The following is a 17,081-nucleotide window of genomic DNA, read 5'->3' on the forward strand; positions in this document are numbered from 1 at the left end:
AATTAACCTAAGATGAATGATAAAAAATATCTTGTGAAAAATTTAAGTTGATTCAAGTTGATTTTAGCAAAATTCACATTCAGAATTGAATTTATGAAAAAGATAAAATTTAATAAAATAATTGATAAATTTTATCAAAATAAAGTCAAATATGATTTCAGATGAATTCAGGATAATTTGATATGTATGTAATATAATTTTAATAAATTTAAATTTAGTTTCATGAGTTTGAAATCCAATTTACAATAAAATAAAAATAACTAAATTGTCCTACTGACCCTAGTAAAAATCACACTCGAAACTAATTTAAGTAAAAATGGCATTTCTGAGAAGAGAATTTAAATAATTCTGACAAACTAACATTTGAAAGAATTTCATGTGAATTTGAAATAATTTGGATTACATATAGTGTCATTCCATTTAAAATTGAAATTTAGTTTTGAAAATTTTTGAAATCTAAAATACCAAATAAAGTTAATTAATTAATATAAAATAAAAAATGAGATTTAATCAAATTCAATAATGAAGTAGAGGTCCATAGGTGAGGTCATCCCCTATGGGGCCCATCCTGTATGGCACCTCAAGTTAATTTAAAAAAAAAAGGACCAAGACAATTTGCTCGCCAAGCAAGAAAGTTTGACTATTATGGAATATGAAAAGAAAGACATACAAGGGAGGAGCGTCCAACCTTGTGGACCCCCTTGCATGGCCTTCAAACCATATGATGTACATGTACATCATATGGGTACCTAAACCTAGGTTAGTTAATTAGAAAAAAATATATAAAATGCAATGCATATAAAAAATAATAATAAATAAGACAATTAAGAAAGGGAAAAGAGAAAAAAAATTAAGAAAGCCTTTTTAGAGCTGAGATTTAATCTTAGTACCTTAGAAGACACAAAAGAGAGAGCGTGTGAAGAATATAAATAAGGGAGAGGGGCACCCCCCCCCCCCGCCCCTTTGCTATTTTTGAGATTTATTTTCTCTCTTCTCTCTATCTCCCTCTTCTTCTTCTTCCTCTTTCTTCTTGAGTTTTCCTCTTTCACATCACAAAGAGGACTTTACCATACATTAGAGGGAGACAGAGCATTGAGTTGCGGCCACCACACGATGGGGAGGAGGTGAATCATATAGAAAAACCATTTTTTTGATAAGCGGAGTCGATAGTTTCACAAAGAGGTTGGAGGTTCTATTCTTTACCCATAGATCAGAACTCATATGCACGAGTTTATTCCGATTCTAAATAGATAAACCCTGCATCAAACATCTCATGTGAGGATTCAATGTTACATCTATCATATTTAGAGTAGAGACAGTTTTTGGGATCGAAAACCCTTTCAAAAATCAATTTCTACTTGAATCGGTTTTAGGATTTTTAAAATAAAATTAGGATGTGTACACATATACGTGTATACATATCGAATTAGACATGTACAGATGCATATACATGTAAGAAAGACTTCGATCTAGAGTCTTAGTTAAAAATATATATATATTAGCCGAATATGGGCAAATCGGGCATAGCCGATTAGCCCGAATTCGAGGCATGCAGAGTTTTTAAAACGCTTCATGGATCCAAAGGTGTGTTAGAGATGTAGGGACTGATCAGATCCCACAATAAGGTTCGATTCAACCTTAGAAAAAAAATTTAAAATTTATGAAAATGCCTAAGACTTTTTGCAAAATGTGTGTGAAGGATGTCTAAAAAAAATGGTTGTCGAATTCAATAGGGAGATATGTAACTATTTTTCATAAAATAAGTTTGTGTTCTTGTTTTAATTCTCTCATTCATGGTATATGTTGTACATATAGGAAAATTGAAATATACAATGTTGCGATAAAAAAATATACTTAAATACATGAAATTAGAAAAAAATACCAAAAACTTTTATGAGAAAATAGTTTTTGGGAAGATATATCAATTATCCAGTTTAATGGCTGTGAAAATGAGATTTGCCTATAAGAAAATATGTATTGTATGAGTTGAGACTTTTGGAATAGTGTATGTCATTATGTTAGTGAAAAATAATGAAAAATTTAATTCGGTTTGCCTATTTCTGCTCATTCGAGTGTATAATATCATTATTGTGCATATCTGGCTTGACATCTGTCTGGTAAATTGTTCGTATCTTCTTCGTCTGGAGGAGTTTTAATGAATGGTTTGTTGTGTTAGAAAGCTAACATAATTTCACACAATCTATGAAATTTTGGGTTATGTTCTCAGACTGTGCACAAAATAGTATTAGTCAAAACATAAAAGTATACGTGAATACTAAATCTATCATATCTCCCTTATACAGAAAAATTTTTAGGAATGATTTATGGCATCAGAAAGGTGACAAAATTTTATATAGTTTATAAAAATATCAGCTCTGTCAATAGAATATAAATGGTTCTATGATAGTCGTAACATCAAGACAATTTCGGTATCTGACAGATCCTGAATCGGCTAAAGACCGGGTTAGCAATGTATGCAATACCTTACCGGTATTTTAATGCAATTTTATTTTGAAATGAATGATAATGCATATATAATTCTATACTGATTTTATGTAGTAGTTGAGTGTCCAATTAGGGGTACAAAGTGAATAAGGTGCTTGCTGCATCAAACAACTTTTATTGCCAATTGCTATCGAACTGAACGAATTGTGCATGAAATATGATTGAATATGAATGCATCTAATTGTCTATGATCATTGCTTATTGTTAAATGAATGTTAAAGTAAAAAACATGTATAAATGTGTAATGATGTATGACTATTAAATTGTATTTAAAATATATGCATTTATGAGTTTGAAAGAGTTCTGAATCTTTAAATTGGATTCAAAATGTGAGTTGTATGGACTTAATGAATTAAAAAGGTTAACTATGTAACACCACATACTGATGCTTACAAGGAGATGGTAAGTAGTACCTTTGGCTTCATGTATACTATTTTTTTAAGCACGAAAGGTTGCTCCTCTCTAGCCACGAAAACAAGGGAAGCCTCTATATTATACTGCAACGTAGAGGGTAAGAAACTCATGAGTGAAAGTCTGATGCATCAAGATGAAGGTGTTGAGCGCGATCTCTCGATATGGTTGTCCCTCACCCAAAACTGGTGAATGGTATCCGACTAGGCCAAAGTCATAATTGTTTGAGTATACTATCTGCGCCATGGCCCTGATACACGTTTCTGCCTATGTTAGTATTTACACGATTAAGAAGTAAAACCTAAATTGATTGTGCATTTAGTTATTCATGACATGCATCATTTAAAAAAAAATCTAATTAAAGATAATAAAGTCAATCATGCATAAATGATTGATCATTCTGCAATGGTAAGTGCATGTATTATTAATTGCTCATGCATATTTAAACGTTCATGAATATGTAATTGTATATGATTGAAAGAAATGTATAAGTGTGAGTGATTGTCGATCATGTAAAGCATTGCATCATATGTATCCTTAAATTATTGATTGATATATGCATGTGTGAGTTGTAGGAATATCCTCTTGTATGCTTGTTTTAATTTACATATATCAAATAACACTTTCCTATTGATGACTTGTTAAGTTCGACCATATTATGAAAACTTTTTTTTTCAGGTAATGAGTAGATGACCAACGCGATGACGAGAGGTTACGGCAGATCCTAGGCCAAATATTTTTCACTTGTGCTAGTGTTTTGAATTGTAGACATTCACATTTATTTTATGAACTTTGAATAAACTCTTATATTATTAATTTAAATTTTGTAATGGACATTTATTAATATGTAGATGTTAAAATTTAAGTTGGTATGTGAATGGTGTGATGGATCTGTAACTCGTCCAAAGCTTTTATTAAATTTTGAATTTTCACTGTGATTTCTAAAATCATTTAAAAAAAATCATAATTTTTGGGATAAAAATTTGAGACGTTACATAATTAATAATCATTGATAAATAACAAGTTTTCATGCAACTAATAGGTAAATAATAATAGTTATCCAAGTTACTATGTAATAGTTAAATTTTAAAGTTTTTATATTATAAAAAATTTAATAAATAACTCAGGCCCATCGGGCCGGCTCGGTAGCTCGTGGGCCAGCCCACGTATATAATGGGCTGAGTTTTGGCCTGATACGTAACGGGACCAGTCTTAAAATCATGGCCCAAACTTGGCCCATGATGAGCCGGGTCAACTTGGCGCATCAGGCCACCGAGCCGGTTGCCCACCCCTAACTGGAATATGTAGACCAGCAAAATATGTAAACTGGTATGCATCAAGATTTTTATAGTTTTTTTTATTTTTTTCTAAAATTTTACCATAAGAATGCCATCTAGATGCTTGATTTTATATAAAGAGACTCTTAGATCATCCAATTACAATGTATAAGAAGGATGTTTTAAGGCTTGAAAATCAATGGCTCAAAATTTTCATAAATATTCAAGCATACAAAATCACATTTCTTGATCCGATTACAATGATCCAAATGTCGATTCCAAGCAAATGGACCACGTCGAATGCATCTGCAGGATTAGATTTGCAAAAAAACTCTATGAAAATCTAAGTTCATACTAATTTACATATTTTTTCTATTCTAGTTTCTCTATATATACCATTCTTTTAGTCTATCACTAATGAAGAAGTGTTTTCATGTTTTTAACACCCTCCATAAAAGAAAGTGTTATGCCCTTAACATAGAACCACACCTCATATCAATCTTATTTCCAGTACCATCCATAGTGTAAATAGGCCAGGTTTTTGGGACTTGGATTAATGGCAGATTAGCATGGCAGGTTATATATATCATCATAGCAAATTAAGAGTAATAAATGATAACGATAATATTTGAAATTAAATTTGGAAACTACTATCATTTTGTAGAGCAAGAGGACCACCTCGATTTTCATAAGAGTAGTTTGACTATTAAACCTTACTAAATGACAATGAAAGTTGTAATGCAACATTTAGCAACATTAAATATCCTAGCCTAGTGTAAAGGAATTGATGTTGAATAGAATTTGATCTTAATGAAGCAAGCGGGAGAGGTTAGATAGTGATCAAGGAGAAGCAATTTAATAAACAAACAAGACCGCTTCTTGACAAGCAATCACTCAACACAAGAGATAATTTAGATTGAACTTTTCATTTTGAATATTAAAATATCAGAGTCACGTTAAATTAAACATGCTTGTCTAGATCATACGTAGAACTAGAACTGTCTATAAAAGGATGAAGGGAGAGAAGTTGCATAGTGTGGGTTGTGAAGATCAAGCTTGGGTTTTCTCTTTTTGAGGTTATCAAGCTTGGACTTTCTCTTCCTTAAATAAAACAAAAAGCTTGGTTTTTCTCAAAAGCTGAAAGAATGAAAGGTGGTGGTGTGGTTTTTTTTTGTGATAGTGTGCATTGGGGCGGTGGTGGATGTTGTGCATGGTGGTGGGGGACTGAAGATGAATTTCTATAAAAAAAAGTTGCCCTAGTGTTGAGAACCTTGTTAGGAACATTATATGGGCTAATATACCTAGCAACTCTGTCTTGCCTGCAAAGCTGCTTAGGATGCATTTCCATGACTGCTTTGTTAGGGTAATCTCTCTCTCTCTCTCTCTATATATATATATATATATATATATATAGAGAGAGAGAGAGAGAGAGAGAGAGAGAGAGAAATGCAATAGCCTTTTTCTTTGTGATGGATACCATGACTTCTTTGTCAAGTAGTCTCTCTCTCTCTCCACAATCACATTCACATACATGCAAGTAGCTAGTCACATACTCGGTCCGATCACTGAACCAAGCCTCGGATGAACATGGCTCTACTTGCTACTTGGACCTTCCAAATCTTTTTGTCCAAAGCTCTAGCTAGTAACTGTAGGACTGTTGATACACACACACTTTTCACTCTTATATTTGCTTGCTCACACTCATATTTTGTGTGGTATATATTCATAAAGGGTCAGGGGCGTAGCTAGGATTCATGTGAAGGGGGGGGGGGGGGGGCGTAAACAGGGGTGTACCAAAAAAAAAGTTGGTGTGATAGTTTGGGGTTCGGGGGCAGCGCCGCCAAAAATTTTTTTTTTTTGAGATAAAATAAAAAATGGCTACACTTATTAATAAAAATCTATTTCATATGGACAAATCAAACTATTTGCTGCAGTCAGGGCTGGGCTGGGCTACAAAAATGGATAAAAATCTGTCTCATATGGAATCAGGGTTGGGCTAGGACTGGGCTTTTAAAAAAAAAAAATTAACTGGGCCGGGAGTGTGATGGTTCCGTGTTGTTGAACTCAACTGCTACCACAAAGGCAGAGGACGCCATCCCAAACCTATCATTATCTGGTTTCGACGTCATCGATCAAGTGAAGGCTCAAGTCGAAAATGCATGCCCTGGGCTCGTTTCATGCGCAGATATTCTTGCATTGGCTGCCCGTGACGCTGTCTCCTTCCAAGTAAGCTCTTTCATATGCATGCATGCTTGCATGGTATATGCTGCTCTGCATGTGCCCATGCAATTAAGTTGCTTCACATCCATGTCCTAATGATTTTGTTTCATTTTCTTGTGCAGTTCAAGAAACCAATGTGGGATGTTCGGACTGGGAGAAGGGATGGAATTGTCTCTCTTGCTAGTGAGGTTCCTGTGAACATACCTTCACCCTTTGCAAACTTTACTGTACTTCTGCAAAACTTTGTCAACAAAGGTCTCAATGTCAAGGACCTAGTGGTTTTATCAGGTATGATTTGGTTGCCTTGATGCTATATTCTTACATCCCTAGCAAAATCGGTTGATAATGTGTGCATGTGTAGTGATTCGACCCGTCACAAATCTCCTTCTGGAGAAAATTTGGACAAGGGAAAATCTCATGATATTTTAAAAATTCTTGTTTTTTAAAGAGAATCTTCCGAAAATATTCATATTTTTAAAAATATAAATTTTGTATAAATATATAAATATATGAAAATCTTAAAAAGGTGTTTTATTGTATTAATATCAGATTAAAATGTGATATTTTAAAAATATCATGTTTTTTATTATAATGTCGGCATTTGAAAATATCACATTACTTTCAAAATATCATTGATATTTGTGTCTATGATTCGACCAAATTGGTTTGAGCTTAAGAACTTTTTTCACTTTATGCTCTTGGATATACCAAGAGAGGTGTGCAGTCCAATGAGGCTACTCCTAAGTACTTATTCGGTCTCTTGACTGTCAAAAATGAATAAGAAACCAACCCTTTGTGACATTGAGCTAGACCGAGTTTTATATACATTTAGAGCCTCTAATAGCTATATGTTTTTGCTAAATATGTAAGTGCACATACACTTGGTGTTGGGCACGAAAATCTATTCAGCAGGAGGCTCTACAACTTCACAGGGAAAGGGGATGCAGACCCTTCATTGAACCCATCTATGCAGACTTCCTGAGGGAAAAGTGCACCTCTCTCTCTCTCTCTCTCTCTCTCTCTCTCTCTCTCTCTCTCTCTCTCTCTCTCTCTCTCTCTTGATGTGTGTTCTTCCTCGAAGACCGCCATTAGCTACATCGCATGTTCGGGGGTCTCAAATGAGCTCCACATATGTAAGAACATGGGGCTCATATCCCCATGTTTGTCAACATTAGTTAGCCCCTTTCTTGCTATTCTTGCCATGAAATGAAACGATGGTTCGAGAAAATAACAAAAATATCCTTCATTCAAAAAAAGAAAAACAACGGTTAAAAAAAGGACAAAAATATCTTCCATCCAGAAAGTTGAGGATGATGTTAACTCTTCAAAGTCCAAACAATGAAACAAACCTGAAACACTCTCTCTTTCTTTTCCGTTTGAACTTTTCGTCATCATCTTCTTCTTCGTGAAACACTGTATTAAGGGAGGCAAAGAGCCGGCGATCCGATGGTGATCATCGTTCGCTTTCTGCTAGCAGTGGTCGGCATGCTGCCCCCGTCCAGCCGCCAACCGACTTCGGTGGCCCCTCCGCCGCCTTCGAGGGACACCTACAACAGAATCTTCCTCCAGTACACCTACAACGAAGTCTTTCAAAGTATAATCCATCTACCCCTACGTCGGCAATACTTTCGATCAGGGCTATGCCTTCCAGGCCACCCTGACGCTGCTCAACACAGGCGTTCACACCCTCAAGTTTTGGCGGGCATTCATCGGGTTCTGGCACCGCGAAGTCCTCATCTCGACCTTCGGAGCTGTGCTCTCCGATAGGACCCACCTCCCCGCCAAATCAATGGCAAATTGCTATGCAATTTTTGTGAATTGTTATATCTTGTAGCGATTTACGAAAATTGCGTAGCGAAAATAAATGGCAAATCGCTATGCGATTTTTGTAAATCACTAAATCGAGTAGCGATTTACGAAAATCGCGTAGTGAAAAAAAAAGAAAAATCGCTAAATCGAGTAGCGATTTATGAAAATCGCATAGCAAAAAAAAAACACGGAAAAGGGTGTTACGAAAACCTTGAGCAAGAAACAATCGAAGGAAACATATGAGCATCACGATCAAACAAAACACTTTATTGCTCTTTTTCGACACTTACAAGAGGAAAAAGAAAGAAAAATTTTATACAAGGCCCCAAAAGAAAGAATTTATACCGCACCAAGGGGAGCCCCCGAACCCCTTTTTTGTAAGGGCAAAAACTCTGAATCAGGCTCCACAACTTATCAAATTGAACTATGCTACAGTATAGGATCGTCTGCTGGATGTGCACAGAGGCAGTGTGCAGGTCAGTCGGTGCATGATGGAGCAGTGTAGGATCGTCTGCTGGATGTGCACAAAAGCAGAAAGAGAAGGGAGAGAGTGAGAGAGGGTTGATGTTTATAGCCTTCTTCAAGGGAGATTCCTTTCTCGGATAATCCTGCAGTGCAGGGATTGAGTCTTAAATAACCATCTTCGGGGTACTTAAGTCTTTGCAACCGCTCTTTTTCTAGAATCGTCGTTTTTATGGCACCAATGGAGGAAAGGGTACTTAAGTCTTTGCAACCGCACCAGACTCCGACACTAATTGATGCTGACAAACATGGGGATACAAGCCGCACGTGCTTACATACGTGGCACACATTGGAACCCCCAAACACGCGATGTAGCTAACGACCATCTTCGGGGGGAGAACATATAACCTGCTTCGCTCTCTCTGACACCAAAACCACAGTTGAAATGGACCCTCGGTTCTCCCTTTCTTTTGATAACCACTACTTCCTGATCCTACTACTTCCTGATCCTCAAAGTGAATGAGGGTCTCTTTATATCCGACGCAACACTTCTCACAAACAAGAGATCCAGTTTGGTGGTTGACTCCATGCTGCTCTCTAGGAATTTCTTCAGCGAGTTTAGCAATTCCATTCAGAGGATGGGAGCGATCGGTGTGCTCACAGGGAATGCTGGGGAGAAAAGGAAAACTTGTGCTCTTGTGAATTGATGCTTAGACTGAGTTCATGTTAATAGGAAAATGTTGCATGAACCTAGAATAAAATGCTTATCTCAAAAAAAGAAAAAAGAATAAAAAGCCAGTTGCATTGGCCAATTTGAAGGAATTTACAAGTTGTTGTGTTACTTTTCAGTAATTTGGTAAAAAACAACCGATATCATAAAACATTGCATTGGTTTACTGACATTACTCGTCAATATTTTTAGCTTCATGATCAACTTGGATTGCGTTAGATTACTTGGGGATGATCCCTATCTTCATAGTACCCTTTCTTTGGGTTTCTTTAATGCAAGTTGTTTTGATCAAATCAGACTCCACAGATGTGATCTACATCATTCATTCAATGAAGATCGACATTTAAATTGCCAAAATTCCACTTGTGTGCAAGATTTTTTGGCGATTCAAAAATCAATTGTTGACAAAATTTTGTGATTTTAAGTCTTTTTTGTTGAAAAAAATACAATTCAATGGTCGATTCATATTAAATCGACCATGCCACTATAGGGTCAGATTTGATCAAAACAACGTGCATCATAAGATTTAAGAGGGGGTGTGAAGATGGGGGTGATGAGTGGAACCCAACTCCAAACCTGCAGTTAATTAGGTCAAGACTTCATTACCAACTTTGTGGGTTTTGAGTATAAACCGAACCAATAGCAGATCAGGTAAAAACATTTTTTTACAAAATGTAGAATTGACACTTCCTTTGCATAGTGGGAACGCTAACACCATAGGTACCAAACAAGGCAGGTGTCATGCACGTCTTGTGTCATTAACCATGTTAAAAACTTTAAACACTTGAGAGAGAGAGAGAGAGAGAGTTTTGCTTACACGCACACCCCGAGGGAGAGTGATGAAAGGAAAAGAGGGGACAGTTGTTTCGGTGCACATGTTCCAGTGGGGCCCACCATTTATTTCCTTTTTCCCTGGCCACCAACCACTTTTCATATTTTGAACTTAGCATTGTTTCATATGACATTTATGCCACCTACAATTTCCAAAGGGACTAAACTACCCCAAGTCTACTCCCGTGTCAAAAAAAAAAACTGATTTGCATTTTGCATGGGAAAATAAAAACTACCTACTAAGAAACATTTTACCGGATTTTGATGTTTTTTCGAAATTCTGACCTTACCGATGTGTTGAGCATGATTGATTTACTAGAAATTGATGCTTGTATCATGCATTCTGGATGAAAAATGGTATTTGAAGCCTAAAAAATTTATGAAAATTATAAGCAGTTGATTTTTGAAACCTTATAAAAACTTATCCATGCACGGAATCAAATGCTCAAGAACTGATTCTTATAAAAACAAGTGCATATATTACATCTGTAAAGTAAGAATTTTGAAAGAAATACAGAAAATCCAATAAAATATTTCTTAGTGGATAAGTTTTCATTCTCCATGTGGGTTTAGCACAACTTGATGAAAGTTTAATGGTGGTGGTTGTTTTTGGAGAGGAGGAATTTTAATGGTGGTTATAGTATCCTCTAAAACCTTACATTAAATACCATTGGCGCTCCGCTGGTTTGGTAGGAGCTGTCAGTGCATGTCACCATGTATTTGGACGTTGCAAGTTCAAAACCCATTGGTATATTGTGTAACTGGTGGGGGTCTGCCTAACCCCAGCTTGCCTTCAAAAAATAAAATAAAACCTTACATCTTAATGCAACTCTATCTCAATAAGCTCTTAAGTTGCATTACTTGATTAAGGCACATGCAGTTGCCCAAGTACTTAATGTGCCGAATGAGATAGTGGGATGATTGCATCACATTGTCATCGGTCTCGGGTTCGAAACCCATGGGAGTCATCCCCCAACTCTCCAAAAAAGGTTGGGGAGAGCTTAAAGAGAGCAAACTATATATAGAGTTTGATGAAGGAGTTGGATGCGTTGTTTTTCATGAAAACTATGAAGGACATGGATGACATTTTCCAATATGTCAGGGGTAGCTCCTATCTTCCACAGTTCTACTCTGGTAAGTACATGGATATTTTGGACCTTTTAATTATGAACCGCAAGATCGCCAATAAAAATGACATGTCTGCTGTGGAAATTACTTTTTGGTACGGAGCAGGAACTTTGAAACTGTGGAGGAATACCGGAAATGCCCTACGATTTCATTTGAGTTTACAATGGTACCAATCCTCTTCGAAACCAATCTTGGTTTTTCCCAATGTTGTCAGTATCGGAATCGGTCTTGTATCGTTTGGCCAACGCTTCAGGTGAATAGGCCGATACCGATTCTCAAGTAAATCGTTTTGAATCGGCCAAATAATAATAAAAAATTATTATCTGTCAATCGACACATGTTAAATCCATTAAAATAATATTAAAAATTAATTTTAAGCTATTTTTAAGTTTATTAAAAAATAGTCCATTCATGTCAATATCATATCGATTTTCTGGCAATATGAATCGGCCGATATGCACTGATATTGACAACACTGTTTTTTCCTCCCTGATTGAGGCCATGTTTGGAAGTGGTACATAAAAATTTTCACCCTTGTTTCTCGGCCCCCTTAGATGGGTAAAATTTTCCTACATCCTATAACAATGGAAAAATTTGCATATGAAAATTTTCTCACTTAAAAAGTGCATGAAAAGATTCTGTTTTTCTCATTCAGTACACAATTTCCGCATTTCCCCAACTTCCAAACGTAGGGCCCACCAAAAAAATACAAGCATAAGTTCATGTTCATAAAGGCCAGTTCTGATACAATTAATGGCATTCGTGATATTTGAAGAACAGAAGTGGCGCATTCTCAAACAGATAAAAATTGTAGAACTAAAAGTAGACGTTAGAATTTGAAACTGTCCCACAGTTCAAAACTTATTCAAACTTGGATCTCTGGCAGGCTTCCCCCACTTGTTGAGTCGAGAGAGAGAGAGGCTATGGTGACTTCAAGAACAAAGGATGGTGGTGGTGGTAAGGTGGGGGAAGAGCAGCAGAGAGGTGGTGGCAGTAGCTTGCAGGTGTCTTCACTAGTTGCTCTTCTGTTAGCTGCATTGAGGAGATCAATGGTGTCTTCCTGCCGGTTATATCGGCGGCGAGATGGCGACGATGTTTCTGTGGAAGTGACACTTCGTCCCATGGAAATCGGTTGTCCTACAGATGTGAAGCATGTCACCCATGTCACATTTGATCGGTTCAATGGGTTTCTTGGCCTACCAATCGAGTTTGAGCTTGAAGTGCCAATGAAGGTGCCGAGTGCAAGGTCTGTTTACAGAAAATATGTGTTTCTCTGCTTGTTAATAGAATAACCAAGAAGTTGGAATTGTTGTTTAAGCTCTTTTTATGATAGTATTATGTTGATCTTTGCATATACCATCTTGGTGGTTTTTCTTTCTTTTTGAAGAACAAAATCCTGTTTTTGCTTCCTTGGTTTTGAAGATTAGGGGGTTTGCAATTTGGTGGTGTTCTGTTTCTTCTTAGCCTTTGCTACTGCTGCTTTATTTGAGTGCTAACTTCTTATCGTTGGCTGTATTTGGTACATTCACATTTAAGTTATTCACAAATTTTTTCATTCATAAATGCATTTCTTTCTATTTGTCATGAAAGTTTTGGAGGTTGGAAATGAGTTAAACTAGACTTCTAAGTTGGATTATAGATATTACACATGGTTTTATAATAAATCTTATGAGCTTGAAGAGATGAATCCAGTGGTTATCAGCGGTAGGTTTAAGTACCTCTGCTATATGGTGTTATCAAAGGCTTAATGTATCCGGCAATATTGCTCTGTCAACCAACTGAATACTTAATTTGGAATGACAGGCCACCTAGATCCCCTGGCTAGTCGCTTCATTGGAGTGTCAAGTTTATATCAAGCTGTTCTACATAACTTAGTGTCAGTAGATCTGAATTTGCTTACACAAATCCAGGGGTTCTCTAACCTTGAGCTTCTTGACCCAGACTCAGGCTGACCCTCTCTCTCTCTCTCTTAACCAGTTGCATCAGATTGGTGTGTGTTGAAACACATAAAATATGAAAAAAAATAGATGCCCAAACTTTAGCAGTTTTCAATGATTTTCAAGTAACAGGGGGTGATCATTTTGCTTTTGACTAATCGTTTTTGCCAGACGAGCCCTTGAATCTTCATCTTGAGCATTTGTTCAGCATCTCCTCAGTGTTAAATCACTAAAAAATTCAGAACTAATTACAGAAACTGCCTGGAAAGAGAATATGACACTAAGCCGCATACTACAAGAATACTAGCAAAATGGTGCATTGACACAAATGCCCAACTAGAAAACTAGCACCTTTGTGGAGTCATAGGGCTGGAACCAATTCTGAAATATAGTAGAAAGATACAAGTTGCATAATCATGATGCTAGTATTATTGGATTTTGGCTCAAAATTATCTAAGTTTTTCCTTTATTTTTTTCTATTTCCCTAAGTTTTATGGGGTTCTTGTCTTTCTTTAGCAAGTTTAGTCCCATATTGAAGGATTTTGAAAAACCTCTTGTCCTTAGATAGAGGGGTGATGCCTTAAGGATTGGCCTTCATCGGCATTAGATCTTGGCTTGTTCTTTTTTTTATTCTTGGATTTTGATCTTGACCCGGGATCTTGAATCTTGGTCTTTGAATTATCTTTTTAGTACTTTCACCAGCTCATTTATGAACCTTGACTTAGCATTGAATCTTATTCCGATCTTCCTGAATCTTATTCGAATCTATTTGGACACTGTCTAACCTTTTTGCATGGGCATTAAAGGTCCAAAAAAAATCACCCCTTATCCTTTAGTGGTTTGACCTTTGACTATTGACCCAATCTTGGTCGATCTTATATCTTACATGGTCAATTTTGACCTTTTTTTGACACCTCTCTTTATGTAAATTTTGGCCAGTCATGACTCATTAAAGTTGATTGTTTGGGCCTCTTAAAAGCCCTTTTGGGTGGCCTGGGGTTGGGGCTTATATAAATCTCAACCCTTTCCCATTTCTCTCATCTTATCTTCAGTTATCTCCTCTTTCAGAGTTGTTGTTTGAATCTAGATCCAGTTGCAGTTCAGATCCAATCTTGAGATCTAGATTTGGTTGTAGTTCAGATTCAATATGAATCTTTAGATCCAGATCTAGTTGTAGTTCGAATATAATTTTGAGATCCAGATTCAGTTGTTGTTCAGATCTAGATCTGGTTGCTATTTAAATCCATACCCACTTGCAGTCTAGATTCATACCCATATCCAAAATCAGGATCCATATCCAATTTCAGCCCAGTTCATCCTATCCTAGTCAAGAAGCTGGTCAAGGTGGTTCGTGTTGAGGCTATCGGTCTCATCCAGTGAAAGGCGTGAACCAATTTTTCACGAGTAGGCAAAAGCTCAGTTAATAGTTGCACGAGTACCCACTGCACTGAGGACTTGATCCTAAGTGAGGCAACTATCGCTTGAAAGATAGCGCATGTATATGCGTGTCTATGAGCATACCTAGTTCAAGCTCAGTTGCCTGGCCCACTAAGCTTAGCAATATTTCCATCACATATTCCACCTATTTCAGCTTCAAAGTACTACAAATATGTGCATGCTTACAAATCATATGATGAATGTTTAATACTCTACCAAGTAATTTCTAGTTCTGCAAAATTGTCTGACACCATAATTTTTAGTTCACACAGTGCCCGTGTATTTGGAGTCTCAGCAGAATCAATGCAATGTTCTTATGATTCCAAAGGAAATAATGTGCCAACCATCCTCATGCTGATGCAGGAGCATTTGTATTTGCAAGGTGGCCTTAAGGTGAATCTTCTTTGAAATCCTAACAAGGAATTGGATGTGCAAATTTTGGGTTTTATGTCGCTTTTGGATTGTTTCCCAAATACACAAAGCATCTTGATAGAGATAAAAGGTAGAATGTTACTGATTGTTTTATGTGTTATTATGATGTGATCACAGACAGAAGGCATATTTCGAATAAATCCAGAAAATAGTGAGGAGGAGCATGTGAGAAACCAGCTCAACAAAGGAATTGTGCCAGATGACATTGATGTTCATTGCTTGGCAGGTTTGATAAAGGTATGAGGAACATGCTTTCATAATCTACCCCAATAAGGCATTACAAACAACTTATAAATTCACTGTGTCTGTACTGATCACATGATTCAACCTAGTAAATAACTCTCTATAAGGTAGCAGATTTGAGCCTCTGTGTGGCTTGTTTCCACTGACAGTGTTCTAACCAAGCACAAATCAGGTCTTTTTGATGATAATCTTAGGGGTTCCAATAAGAAATGGTGAGTTGAACAATTTTCTCCAATTGCAGGCTTGGTTTAGAGAGCTTCCTGAAGGTGTTCTGGATGGTCTTTCACCTGACCAAATTCTTCAATGCAAGACAGAAGAGGACTTTGTCGAACTTCTTAAGCTGCTTGCTCCAACAAGGGCTGCATTGCTTAACTGGGCTGTTGAGTTGATGGCTGATGTTGTTGAAGAAGAGGAGGCCAACAAAATGAATGCCAGGAACATTGCAATGGTCATTGCTCCAAACATGACACAGGTAATTTGCTACAACTTCTAGTACAATTATACACAATGTTGTCAGAATCGTATCGAATTGGCCTGAATTGGCTGATTTGTATCGAATCGGCCTGACATTGATACTAAAGTGGACCAATTTGTTTTAACTATCTTTAATTTGTTAAGGGGTTTTAAAGATTTTTTATTAGTTTTATAATTATTTTATATTTTAATGACACGTCATCTTATGGTGAAAAGTTGATGATTCAGCCCGACTCGGTTCAGAGTCCAAATCCGCTGATTCTCTGAATTATTTGGAAATCGATTCAGACCCAATGCCGATTTTGACAGCATTGGTAATACATAAGCACTGAAGTATGAAGGGTCCTAACCAAGCTGCTTGTTTCAGATGTCAGATCCATTGACAGCCCTGATGCATGCAGTCCAAGTTATGAACTTCCTCAAGACTTTGATCCTGCGAACTCTTCGAGAACGCCAAGAGACAGTCGCAACCAGCGGATACTCGATGTTATCTTCCTTTCTGGATCATCAAGCTGATGATGGTAGCTGCAACAGCCAGCAAGAGACGGGCAGCAGCTGCGACGAGAGAGAATACACTTCCGATGAAGATCAGGCAGATTATGTTCCCAGTAGTGGAGATGAGGGTGATTCTTTGAGTGACATAGAAGAGTGCTTCTTGAGGCAGCTGTATCAGGATCAGGACCTTACAGATGATGACCATGAAGATTTGGCCATTGTTTCTAGGGAAGCTCAGACTAGTCCAAAAACTCCAAACAGAAGTTACACAAAGCAGTCACAAGCAGAGATTGTTGACTCCACATCAAGTGGATTCAGCTTCAATACACACTCTGCTCTATCGGTATCTGTTAGCAAAAGCCAGAGCTTCAGCACAATTGAAGATGACGACGAAGAAGACTTGGAAAGAAGCCTTGTCACCAGAGGCATTGTGGAGAAGATGAATTCTGCAGATGGAAGGAAAAACAACAGAAACAAATGAAGCTTGTGCCATGCCACCAACAGAGCTTCCTGCTCCTAACTTGTGTGCAGGATAAACGAGTCATAACAAATTGGCTTTGTGTTTTGATGCAGCTGCTGCTGCTGTCTGTACATTTGGTCATGATTGACTTTGTCAAAGAAAGCCTATCGGAGTGGTTGCCTGTTGTGTGTTGTGATTGACCAGGTTCCTGCTTGGTGCTTGGCCTGAAT

General features: G+C 37.1%; 1 protein-coding gene and 1 pseudogene across 1 annotated transcript; both read left to right on the forward strand.

Annotated features, from left to right (window-relative positions):
• The first annotated feature begins 3,617 nt into the window (after nt 1-3,617).
• Nucleotides 3,618-9,415, forward strand: LOC149846300 (peroxidase 24-like; annotated as a pseudogene).
• Nucleotides 9,416-12,386: 2,971 nt separating this feature from the next.
• Nucleotides 12,387-16,872, forward strand: LOC149846301 (rho GTPase-activating protein 5-like). The gene is made up of 5 exons (XM_089990885.1): nt 12,387-12,619; nt 15,020-15,140; nt 15,297-15,416; nt 15,664-15,894; nt 16,264-16,872. Exons 1-5 carry the CDS (start codon nt 12,423-12,425, stop codon nt 16,870-16,872), a joined length of 1,278 nt encoding a protein of 425 aa, XP_089847011.1. The 5' UTR covers nt 12,387-12,422.
• The last annotated feature ends 209 nt before the right edge of the window (nt 16,873-17,081 follow it).

This window comes from Nuphar pumila, chromosome 2 (assembly GCF_984573655.1).
Source record: "Nuphar pumila chromosome 2, dmNupPumi1.hap1.1, whole genome shotgun sequence".
Lineage (NCBI taxonomy): Eukaryota > Viridiplantae > Streptophyta > Magnoliopsida > Nymphaeales > Nymphaeaceae > Nuphar > Nuphar pumila.

Bases quoted from the DNA above. Each gene is read 5' to 3' on its own strand.
- LOC149846301 (XM_089990885.1), top strand. From the start codon at position 12,423: ATGGTGTCTTCCTGCCGGTTATATCGGCGGCGAGATGGCGACGATGTT. The intron at 12,620-15,019 runs GTCTGTTTACAG...TAGTTCACACAG, and splicing joins ATGAAGGTGCCGAGTGCAAG to TGCCCGTGTATTTGGAGTCT. The intron at 15,417-15,663 runs GTATGAGGAACA...CTCCAATTGCAG, and splicing joins GCTTGGCAGGTTTGATAAAG to GCTTGGTTTAGAGAGCTTCC.